Source organism: Eretmochelys imbricata, chromosome 6 (genome assembly GCF_965152235.1).
Source record: "Eretmochelys imbricata isolate rEreImb1 chromosome 6, rEreImb1.hap1, whole genome shotgun sequence".
NCBI lineage: Eukaryota > Metazoa > Chordata > Testudines > Cheloniidae > Eretmochelys > Eretmochelys imbricata.
This window is the reverse complement of record NC_135577.1, coordinates 46,416,309-46,429,296: the sequence shown is the minus strand read 5'-3', so window position 1 is coordinate 46,429,296 and position 12,988 is coordinate 46,416,309. Positions and strand designations below refer to the sequence as shown.

The following is a 12,988-nucleotide window of genomic DNA, read 5'->3' as shown; positions in this document are numbered from 1 at the left end:
CTTAACAGTTTTTAATGTAGGTTTCTGGATGTCATAAATGTTACATGTATGTGATCATACAAAGTGTGTTAGTGCTCATTTAATAATATTGTCTTGACATTATTATTAGAAATGCATTTAATATATGTGATAAGAAAATGAACACCAAACACAAGGGAGGAAACTTAGGTATCAGAACAGATGAATCACAAATGTGTATTTTTATACAAACTGCTTGGGAGGGATTAAACTGCTATATAAATTAAATAACATTTTAAGTATTAAAGAATCTACATATGCTAAATGATGTACTTCTTAAGGACAGAGTGAATTGCTGACAGGAAATTACAAATGTCTCCTTTTTTACCTCCATCCATCCATCCATTGCATTGACCTGGGTTGTAAATGAGAAGAAAAGTTTCCCCTAAATGAAGACATAATGGATCACAGTCATCCCTGGTGTAACTCTGTAGACATCAGTGGAGTTATAACATGAATTAATTTGGCCCATTGAGTCTTATTTTGTTGCTTATGATGCTTTCTTTGTCAAGATGAATGTCTATTGCTACAATTACAATAAATAAATCTGGTATTTAGCAAACTTGTATTTGCCACTCAGTGTTTGAAGGATCAGGTAACCTTTCAGGTCAGAAAGTTGAGGTACTGGTAATAATTCAGAAACCTACATTAAGTTAGATTCCAGTAAGTAATTCAGAAAATTATGAATACAGTTCCCACAGGAAGCAACAGCATACCACAGGTACAGATGTAAGATTTCCATCTGAGTCTGTAATCGCTCACTCCAAAGAGGAATTTCCTCTAATCCATGAACTGTATTACTTGTTACTGAATATATGTATTTATTGGTATCAAGGAACTGCTTTTTAACCCTTGAACGCAGAAACATTAAACAGGATTCCTAACTTGCTCCAGTGCAGACAATGTAGGGGCATTTTCCTCAAAATTACAAAGACAGACACAGGTTTTCCTGTTCAGTTCCACATTTACACTCTGAAATACTCACATCATTGGCAAAGGATAACATAAATGAAAATCACACTGGCATAAAAAGTTTAGAAGATTTGCACACCTTCTATCACACCTTCCATCAAAGATCTTAAAGCACTTTACAAACACTGAATATAGCCTCACAGCACTTCTGTGGGAAAGGGAGGTGTTGTTCTCCCCATTTTGCAGAGGGAACATGTTTAGAGTAGCAGCCACCTTTCAAAAAGTGGATACTAATATTGGGTACCTCCAGTTTGAGACAGAAGGCATCTCAAAATGAGCATCCCAAAAAGGTACCCACAATCATTGCTCACTTCTGCAAATTTTGGCTTTAGAGACTTTCTCAAGTTCACATAAGAGGTCTGTGACAGATGTAGGAATGGAATCCATGTCTTCTGACTTTCAGAACTTTGCCTTAAATCCTGACCACATTGCCTTGTTAGCTAATAGTCCATTAAAAAGCCCTGCTTGTAAAAATATAAGAATTCTGTTTTGAGAATCTAAACTATTTCCAGTGGGTACTGTATTCTATACAGAATAGCTTTTGTTTTCCCCTGAAGTTCTTGAATGTGTATGCTGGTATAGTCCTCAGGAATGCTAACATTTTGCTGTTAGAAATACTGTATCACCATATTCTTATCACATCACCAGATGTTTGTTTTTATGGTTGATTATTGCCTGTACAGCTTGTCATGCTCTAACAATGATTTCACTCTTTCACATTGTTCATTGTGAAATGCATGAAATGTGTCTGGAGCATTGTGGGTCAGATTCACTGGAGCACATTGTTTTCATTTAAGAAGTAGAAGTTTAAGCATTGGCAGAGACTTTATGTCCTTCATTCAAACCTTCTTATGTTTACAGATACTTCCCCCCAAAATGCAGCCTCCCCCACCCCCCGCCCAGCCTTACATCCAATGTGTGCAGATGTAAAGTAGAGGTCAAAAATATTGCCCCCTATACGCCACCAAGATATTTCCAGAACTGGTTTATCCAGTCTGTTCTGGCTGTATATTTATATATTTCTTAGCATTAAGATACATTAAATATATTGCTTCTGTTGAAACAGTTTTCAGGTGGAAGCAGCAGAATGTATGTCTGGGTCATTGGTGTACATTTTTTTTTTTAAGATATTGGTTTCTCATAAGGTTAAGTTTTCCATCCATGAATTAGTTTATGGCAAGAAAGAATATTAGGAAGGATGGTGTGTCCAGGTCTTCTTTTACATCTCTGATATGTCTAATAGCAGATGGCCATAGAATGCAAATTCTATTCCCAATGCCTTGCCACTTTATTTTTCTGCTATGCAGTTTTCCTTCTGGAAATATTTTTGGTTCAGATTCTAGGGGGAAAATGCATATATATTTTTTCAAAGTATTGCTGAATGTGCAATCCCCAAAGTCGTTGGGGCAGATCCTCAGCTGAAGTAAATTGTCATAGTTCCATTGATATCAATGGAGCTATACCAATTTACATCAGCTGAGGATCTGTCCAACTTTGTATTAATTATATTCAAAGATATCTATTTCAGCAGTTCTCACTCAGAGGTCCATGTGTACAGCGTATAGGAGAAGATGAAAACTTCTTGACTTAAAAATTTTAGCCTCTGAGGCACCTATTGGGAGGTGTTTTTCACTTGATTAAGTGAAATGAGTCAGCACATTCCCTAAATGTTCATATATCTAAGCTCTCATGAACACAGCCAAGGTAGACCGATTTCTCTGTCACTGGTTTCTCTTCTATTAGACAAGGGGAAACTTGTCCATTTACACCAAAGTCTGAATTTATTCTCAAGAGGAGGATTCCACTAAGACGGGTATCTCTGGAGAAAAGAAAACAAGGTACCTATAATTCTTATCCTCTGAAGCTATACATCCAAATGGATTGCTCATCACCCAAACTTCTCCAATCAGATTTTTTGTATATTTTTCCATATGTATTTTGCTGGGCCTCTTTGGGGGTAGGGAGGAGTTACCATCTCCAAGTTTTTAAAGGAACTGATAATGGAACGTGATAGTGCTTCCAAAAATACCTAACCGAGTGGTCCATGAGGTACTGCAGCTGCCTCCAAACATAAAAGCTATGGGAGCTCCCCCAGGTCTTGCACTGGACCCAAGCATGGCAACGTGCATAGATGCATATCTTCAGAGAACAAGATTTACAGATAAGTAGCTTTCTTTTCAATGTCTGAGTGACTTCCTTGAGTACCCTAAACACATGTTTTATCAGAGGGAGTGCTTGGGTGCACAAGTAATAACAGGATCAAGTTTATAGAAGGATTTGTCTTCACTAATATAATTAACATTTGCTCATTGAAGCAGAGGGAGAAAAACAGTTTCCTACGGAACACTATCTTTATAGTTCGTAAAAAGTGATCCAGAACCCTTTGACATTTCACTAGTTTTTAGAGTTTTTTAGGAGCCCTCCATTCAATGTATAATGGCTATAGGTAGGCTGTATTTTACCAAATTGTGTAGACCAAGCTTTGGTGATTTAGGCTAGGATTTTCAAAGGACCCTAAGGGATATTCAGTGAGAGTTGGAAGCTCCTTTGGAAATGCCACATCTTGAGTCTTAATCCTGAACTCCTTATTCAGGCAAAAGCATCTTGCAAGCCAATGGCAGTTTTTGCCTAAAAGAGACATTCAGGACTAACATGCTGTTGACAGCCATTAGTAAGCTGGGATCTGTTTATCACTGAAACCCTTAAAATCTCTTTTATTGTAACTATTGTCTATCTTCATTTTGCTTTCGCAGTCCTCCACAAGCAGCCCAGAGAAGTGTGCCTTTGTTTGCTGGAACTTGGAAGGATTGCAGCCAGGTAGGTGAAAATATCTAGAGAATTAAAAAATATTTACATTTTGACAGCAGTGGCTACTGAGAGACTTACTATCTCAGTGCATCTTCATGTTAACATTTACACTGGCCAGGGTCAAGGCAAACACCCACTGATAGTTACACAAGAACGTCTTGTGGGCAGTTGTTCAAACAATATAATCAAACTTCCCTTAATATAGCAATAAGATTTTTCTGCTGTCTTCATACTACAAGGAGGATCTTGGGGCAAACTGATATGAAAAGAAGTTTAACAACTTTACTTAAAAAAATCCTGTTCTAATTTTAAATTCTTACTCCTTATAATCATGTTGTCTCTGTAAATAATCAAAACTCGTTTCTCTCTAAATCTTCTATATTAGCATCTAACCCTGATCCCACTGAAGTCAATTAAAGTGTTCCCACTGACATCAGTGGGGGTAGAATCTGCCTTCAGATAACCTAGATCTGATTTTATTTACTCTGTCTGTAACCTCATTGACTTCAGTGGCGTTATTGCTGATTTGCACCAATCTAAGATAAGAATCAAGCTCAGAAATTGAATCTTCCTCTGTTGGATGTTTATGGCCAGACATGGTACTCAAGAAAGGTTTCAACAGTCTCTGCTACTAGGAGAGCTATTGCTCTTGCTAGTTTCAGTCTATGTTTTATTCTTAGAGTTCATATTGTGATATTCTTACATAGTCACAGTGAACTGTAGTCCCTTACATGAAATCAAAGGGGCTACTTTTGGAGTAAGGTATTTTCAATGTTAGTAAGGATGTTACAAGCTAGTCCTAGGGCATTATAACTCAACAAGGTATTATTCTTTGTTTTTAAGAAAAAGTTTGCTTTAAATGCATTCATATCTTGGGAAGCAACTTCACTAAATTGTTCCCTCTCAAAACTTAAGTTCCCTCACTTAAGTTTGTATATCCTGGGTTTTCCCATTTGTACTCTTTCCAGGGCCGGCCCACAACATTTTGGCACCTGAGGCAGGAAGCTCAAATGATGGCTCCACGCTTTGGGCCAAAACTTTGAAAGGTCTCAATTCTGCCTTCTCCTGTTCTACTCCTCTCACGGTACTGCTCTGCTACCTACCTCAATAAAGGAGAACTAACACTTAAAATTTTTGAACAAGGCATTTTAAGTTAACACTTAACTTTCAAATGCCTGAACAGCAAATGGAACTTTTCTTGTCTGCATAGTAAACACTGACATTTTTATCTGTTTGAATAATCAAGTTGTGCTTTCCATGTCTTCTTGGTTGCAAAGATTTGAACTGCTTCCTGAAGCTCCACAATCTGGGCCAGCTCATGCTCTATTGAGATGGTTGCAAGGCCAACCAGCCTCTCCTATGTCATTGTGGAGCGTAGATGTGTTTATATTAACTTCAGCTTGGAGAAGCTGCATTCTTCACTGGCAACTGTTACAGGAAGTGTTAGAAGTATGTGCAGAGCAACAAAAGCATTTGGAAAGAGGGTGGTCATCTTATTTGTGAACCTATATTCCAGAACAGCCTTTGGAGTTGATCCTGCTGAAATGTATCTTGAAAGGGCTTTCAGTTCATCACTTAAATCACTCGCATCAATATCATACATGTCATCATTTGTCAACACTGTCTCTAGTGCCCTGCATTGCTGGTGTAGATCTTCAGGTACAGTGAGGAGTTTTGGAATATCATACAACATCCCAAATATACTGCTATGTTCCTTAAGCTTTATGAAACGTTCAACTGACTGTATTGCACAATCTAGCACCTGGTTAAAGAATTCAACTTTGAATTGTTGTTTGGGGGTCTCTTATGGGATTATCCCGTGCCTCGTAATCAAAATGTCTTCTTCTTCGGTGACTCTTGTATTCTTGAATGGGTGGGAAAATAGCTTCAGTGTGAAGTCCTCTGTCAACTTCTGTGCACTCTTCAGAACGTTTTGAAATCCCTCATCTGACCGGTAAGACTGTAGGTATGACTTTGCTTTGTCCAGTTGTTCCATTGCTCCAGATATATCAAGGACAACACCTTGGAGTCTCTTGCTTACCACATTTATTTCAAACAGTATGTCATGCCACAACACTAAGCCACACAGAAATTTGAAGTTATGTATGTTTCTGGTGATTCCATTTCCCTCTGCCACTGTTCTGCCCCGAACAGTTCCTGTCATAGCATTATCCTCATAATGGCAACTATGGCATCATCTATCTTCCCAAGTTGGTGTTTGATAGGCTTTATCACCTCCACTCGACTTTCCCCATTGTGTGGCACTCAGTGGTTTCGGTGTCAGAGAGGGTGTTCCCAGATGTTGCTTCAAAATTTGCCATCGATGAGTTGATGCAGAGAATAATACATAGATGCTTTGAATTACATTAAAAAATTCAGCAACCTCACTAGAAGCTGATGCTGCATCACTGAACACCAAGTTCAATGAATGAGAACTGCATGGGACAAAAAAAGCTCGAGGGTTTAACTCTCAGATCCGTGTCTGCACTCCTCTGTTCTTTCCTCTCATGTTGGCACCATTATCGTAGCCCTGACCTCTCATGTCAGCTATCACAATTCCCGTATCTTCCAGCTTTTTAAGAAGCACATTTGTCATACCAGCTCCTGTAGTATCACCAATGTCAATAAATTATAGAAAATGCTCTGACAGTCACCATTGCAGAGACATTTTCACTACGTTCTGTTGTTGTTAGAAAACACACCATTAAAGTAATTTGTTCCATATGGCAGATGTCAGGTGTGCAGTCCAGAACAACAGAGTGATATCTTGCTGACTTCAGATCTGCCACAATCTTCTGTTTGACTTTTGTTGCCAGTAACTATATGATCTCATTTTGAATTGTTTTTCCAAGGTAGTGGTGTGTGTACATTTCTGGGGTGGTGACTTTTCTTAGATGCTCCTGGAGTACGGTATCAAACTCAGCCATCAGCTCCATAATTTTAAGGAAGTTTCCATTGTTTGGCACAGCCAGCTTATCTGAAGTGCCACACAGAGCTAGGTTTTGGGTAGCAAGCATTCTCACAATGGCAATGAGCCTTTTCAGTCCATTTTGCCAGTAAAGAGACTCTGATGCAATCTTCTCTTGAGGCTGATCATCTATGGTGGCCTTTAACCTTAGTCTCATCTCAAGCTCTTTCCACCTATGGAATGCTCTCTGGTGATTTCCTGCCTTCTCATGGCATGCCAGATTTCTAGCCAGATTTTTCCAGTCCTTTGTTCCTGTAGAATCCAATGTGGCTGGAACATTAGACTGGAAGAGTTTGCAACAAAAATAGTATGCAACATTCTGGGTTTTTGAGTACATAAGCCATGGCCTCCCCACTTTGTCACCATTGGGGATTTCACGCCAGTAATGTGTTGGATGGAAACTTCTATTTTCATTGTCTTTGGGGAACAAAGTTTTTCACTTGCTGTGGCCCATGCAGTACAAGGAAGTCCCTCAGGCTACTGCTCAAGTGGGTCCACAGTCCTGGATCATCTCAACTTAAAGAACTAAACTCAGCAGCAGCTTTTTCTTGCGCCTCTACCACACTCTTCTCTGATCTACACTTCTCTTCAGGAACGTGCATGGTTACATCCATTTGAGAGGGAGATATGGATGCCGCAGTCGCTGCCAGGTCACCTGCACTCTGACTAACTGGAAGATCAGGCATCTCCTCACCACTCATATCCTCACTGGGGCCGGAAGGCTCACTGTGAACATTTGTGTCTATGTATCTCAGGAGAGCTCCTTCCTGCTTAGATAGAAAACCTTCCTTTGCTTTCTTTCTTTTTCCGAATGCTGCCCCAGAGGGGCGTTTTCTTCTTTAACTCATGACTGCTGTTCTGTGCCAGCTATAGTGGCTCTCAACACTCAATTGAAGGGGACAAATAAGCAGGCTGGTAGCAGGGCCTTAGTGAGGGAAGATATCAGCCTCTTAAGGGCCTAACTAGCTCTTACTAGTTCAGTTGACTGCCTGTTCTCCTCAAGTGGGTTCAGAGAAGCAGCAGGAAACAGGAAGCTCCCTGAGAAGCTGGTGTTAATCAGTCCAGGCTCCTGGGGGTGCTAATGAGGTACATAAGAGGCTCCTCCTTCTCTCTCTCCCTGCAGCTCCTGCTGCTTTCTGTTATTCCCTCTCACCTTTTCTCCTGCCTGCCTGTTATGTCTCTTGTGCCCTCCTTCCTCCAGCACAGCACTCCACCATCTCTGTGCATCTACAGCAGAGAGAATACATATGCACCAGCAGCAGATACAATTTTCTACACTCTGGGTCCTAGAGGAGCCTGCCCCATAGTCTGGCACCTGAGGCGGCCTCCTCAGTTCACCTCATGGTAAGGCCAGCCCTGACTCTTTCATAGCAGGGTATCCCTTAGGTGTAAAAACCAAATTCCAGGCCATATAGTGCTATCACTTATTAAGCACAACTTCACTTTTTTTTTTTTAAATGACCATGCCTGTTTATTTTGGTTTATAAAAGATACCCTCTATTTCATCATTCCATGCAGTCAATGGGAATTTAATGTTAAAAAAAAAAAAGTATCAAGATACGGTGTAAAGAGAGTCTCTCTCTGCAGTCTCCCTTTAATACAGGCCACAACCTCCTAATCCTTGCAGTGGACCCCACCTTGTGGGCCTGCTTACTTTGTTTACAGGTAAGAAATGGGGGGGAAACAAAAGTTCAGATTCAACACAAAATAAGGCCCTTCCTGGGATCAATAAAAAAGCAGAAATGTTCATGGCACCACCTTACTTCAGGGGTACTTACTTTGTTGGAGTCCTTAGAGCTGGGTAGCCAAACCAGTCTTTCCCTATCAGGGTTACCCCAGAGGTCTCTGGACTCCTCACAGAGCTGGGGGAGTTTCTTGCATGATGGTTACTCCTGCTGCACAGGAGCCACTCCTTTCTCAGGGCTTCCTCCCTTGCTGACTGCAGCTCCCTCCTTTTTAAAGCCCTGCTCCCTACCATGCATGATTGCCAGGGCTGGAAAGGTGAGGCTACTTTAGCACACAGAGCCTCCCAAGCCCCTTCCCTTTCAGTGCGGGGTTTATATACCCCGTCACATATGGCTCATATTTTAACCAACTTGGGAGCAGAATAACAGGCAACTCCTTCTTCCCGTTTTGACTTGTTTCTTTTCCTCCCTCCCTAAAAAATCCTATCCCAATATGGGATTTGCAAACTCTCCACAGCCTAGTAAGTTTTCAAGGTGCACAGAAAATGCTGGAAGGGGTAACATAACAGGGTTATATCATTTAAATGACAAGTATCTAATGGTGTTCTTGCTTTAAGTGTGCTAAAATCTGAGCTATGTGGGAGACGAGTGATGTGAATAGACTCTGTGTTTTGTATGTTGGCTGGATTTAACAAAGAAAAAAGCATTCTAATAAACTGATCTCTGCTATAGCTATTGCTTTAAATTACCCATGAGGAACAATAAGATGTTAAACAGACATCTTTTTTGATTTTCAAAGCACTGTTCACCCTGAAGATCGAACTAACTGTACTAAAAGTCTGTGGGGCCTGCTTTTCAGAACAGGAATCTCAAAGATATAACATTAAAAAGGAGTTTCTACAGAGTCCTAAGGAATTAGGAAAGGAAGAGGCGCTGAGCAGTTATAAATACATTTTTCTTCCTCCTCCAAAAGCACAAGGAGGTGTTTGGGGAGATCATCATTAAAAGTCACCTATGGAATTCTCAAAACAATTTTCTCAGATTTCAGTGTTTAGGGCCTGATTGAACTCCCAGTCAAGCCAATTTGAATATTTCCACTGATTTGAATGGGAGTTGGATCAGGCCTTTACTGAGTGATAGATAGTACGGATGGTTTTGGGGTGGGTGGGTGACGAAAACCTTCCTATCACCCTATTAAACTGGCCTTCTTTCTAGAAACAAACCTTTTAAGGTTCTGTAAAGACCAGAGACTTTTTTTTTCCAACGGTAACTGGAATATAGAGGAAATAGAGAGAAAAAAATCAGATTTCATTTAAAGAGGTGTAAATTTAGAGTAACTATTGACATCAGTATAATTACTCCAGACCATAATTGACAGCTGAATTTGTCTGCGGGAATTTCTCAGGAGATTTTCAGATTACTTATTTTGCTGACCAAGGGTCTGATTCCCCTTTTGCTTACATCAGTGTAACTCCATTGACTTCAGTGGAGCTACACTACTTTATATCTGTATTACTGAGAAGAGAAGCAGGTCCTAATCCAGGAGAGAGAGCCATTAAACTGCCTGACTTTTTTGATTTCTTATCAAAACAGAACCCGAACATTGGGCCATGTTGTGTCTTGGTAGCCTACAATGAGGGCAGAGCAAAGTCAGCCTTTTCCAGACAAAGGGTAGGCACAATCTGTCCTCTTCTAGTTTGCGCATCACTATCAGGTACATGTCATTGTGTAGGTGCTACCATTTAACTCACCATACATTATGGAAGCCTTCATTATTAGCAAACCATCTAAATAGTTTTCAGCGTGTTTATATTAGTGATATGTGCCCAGAGAGCTAGGCTAATACTGTACACCCACTCAGCAGAAAGATGGACCAACTCGACTTGATTGAGCTTTGTCACCATTTGTACAGAACACATCATCTCGCAAAGAGAGATACTGTTGCAAGTTACTGCTGGAGCTTGCATTTAAATGAACGAAAGTGAAATTTCAAAAATAGTAAAATTTTTGAGGAAATCATTTAAATAAATTAATAAACAAACAAACACCCTGCTGACAGTGGGTTGGTCTTTCATTAGAGAAGAGTTTATTTGTATTTCAGGCTCTTGACAGACCTTCAGGGCCTGAGTCTGCTCCCACTAGTAATCTGTGGTCCCGATCTTGCAGCCTTTGCTCATGTGAGTAGTTCCAGTTGAAGTGTACTCATGAGACTTAGAAGTGCAAGATTAGGGACAGTGTTAGACAGAGGGTCAGCCCATTATCAGAAATTAAAATCTTGTTCTACATGTAAACAATGGCTAATCAGCTACTGGCCCCAATCAATAACTTTGCTGATTTTTCTCTTTTGTTCATATGATGGAAGTTAAAGCAGGAAACATGAATAAAGTGTATAAGACTCACAGGCTTTTCATTCAATAAATACGATGGGCCAAATTCTGTACTGACTGATCCCATATGAATGGATTGATAGTCCTTGTGAAAGATGGATGAATCCTATGGGGTAAAATGCAGTACTGACTTAGGCTATCCAGTTCCATTGCAATCAGTGGGATTGTGCAGGTCTGATTCATCTTTCACACCTTTGTAAAGTAGGAGTAGCTCCAGTGAAATAGTTGGAATTACACTGAGGTAAAATTGACATAGAGAGCAGAATCAATCTCACCACATGTGTAAATATGTCTTAAAGAATGTTTACATTCTGGAAAGTGAATTAGGTGCAAATATATCTGTGTGCTGCTTTTTTGGTGGTATGACATGCAATAGCTAAGCTTTCTGTTCTACAAAAAGAATTGGAATTCTTCCTACGTGGCTGTAAAACTTTTTTTTTTTAAATCAGCCCCCAGATGTTTTTTGTTTGAAAATTATAGTCTGTTGAGAAGTTATATCTTTCTGCTATTGTACTTAATTTTTCCTTGGGAAAAATAGGAAGTGTGCTCTTAGAAGTCTATCGGAGATCATTTTACAGTCTGATGCTGCTCTATTTGTAGTTATGGAGAAGGCAGGCTAGAAAGGAGTAGAGAAGGAAATTCCCAACATAGTTCTCAGTACAAGGCTTGTACCTTTTTTTGCATGGAAAGCCACTGTGAGAAGAGCAGAAGGATTTCTTTGTCGATTCAACCTTCTAATTAAGCTGTTTGATTGTGATGCAATACATGAAGAATATATGTTTAAATTTAATTTCAGCTGATTAATGGAAAGAAGTTTGTTAAAGTTGTCTATAATAATTATATACTGTCTATTGTAATGATAGAAATCAGAGGTGAGTTAGATTCTGAAAAGCAGCAGAAGCAAAGAAGCAGCATTAATGCAAGTGGGAACGGTTTATTTGATGAGTAAGGCCTCATGCAGGTGTAGGCTTAGAGCCCAGGGGGAATTTAATGATTTACAGCATGTCAGCATCTGCAGACAGACAGGAAGTAAATGGATTGTATATAAGTGTTCGCTCCAATGTTGGCTGACTTTTCGTTAGGCAGACTGCACCAGTTAACAGCCAATACAAGCACAGATTTGATTTCTTAGTTTTCTGGGTATTAACTTACCTTGCAGCAGTGTGATTAGCTTGTAATTTGTAATGAAAAATGCAAGGGCCAATATATACACTTATGCCCTTTGCCTATATGACTTTAAGTTCTATGATAATGTTAGTCTTTAATACTTGGTATATTTTTGGTACAGAACTTTAGTGGCTGGGTCATCAGCTGGTGTAAATCAGCATAGTTCTGGATCTGGCCCTAGGGTTTTATATTACACAATACAATATGTATTTTCACTAAAAAATAGGTTTGATGTGAAAACCTATATTTAGCATGGTGGTCTTTAGCTAAAAGGAAATTATCATATAAAAAGATATTTTCTTTTCTTGTTCAGTTCAAAAAGAAAAAGATGGGGTGTAGTTCAGTGGTTAGTTCTGTGAAGTAGGCATCAGGATTCTGGGATTCTGTCTTAACTCTGCTACTCACTCCTTATATGACATTGGCCAAGTAACTTACAACCAAACTTGTAAGAGTAGCCACTGATTTTGGGTGCCTCCATTTTTTGAGTGCCAAACTTGAGACACTTTAAGATTTTCAGGAATTCACTTAAATTGGAACAGTGAGTACTGCGCAGTTTTTAAAAAACAACAACAAACCCCACAGATTCAAAGTTGGACTCCCAAAAATTGAGGTGCACAAAATCAGTGCCCACTCTTGAAAAAATTTGGCCTGAATCTATCTCCATTTACCCATCTGTAAACTGGGCATAATACCTATTACAGCGGGTTATGCTCAGGTTTAACAGATTAATTTTTTCTCATATAGATTTATTGTGAAAACTATTTAAGTTTTCATAATTTCTAGAAAAAGTCTGAGAGAATGAAGAAATGTGAAGTAGATGTTCTCTGAACTGAACTCTCATATTAAACAATTTTGGGATGTGTCTATCACATACTGTGGCAGGGCAGGGGTATAAACCCTTTGGATGCCCTGCTAAAGGGGTGGCTCCTCCCCTGCTTCCCGGCAGAGCAGCCGGGTGCAGGGGCCCAGACACTCAGCAAGGA

At 39.7% G+C, this 12,988-nt stretch overlaps 1 protein-coding gene across 1 annotated transcript in view; it reads left to right on the top strand.

The window, feature by feature from the left end:
- GAS2 (growth arrest specific 2) overlaps positions 1-12,988 on the top strand; it is a 118,055-nt gene that overhangs the window by 54,638 nt on the left and 50,429 nt on the right. Inside the window, exon 4 of the mRNA XM_077820136.1 lies at positions 3,744-3,807. Within this exon, the coding sequence (XP_077676262.1) occupies positions 3,744-3,807 (64 nt within the window). The remainder of the gene's footprint in view (positions 1-3,743; positions 3,808-12,988) is intronic.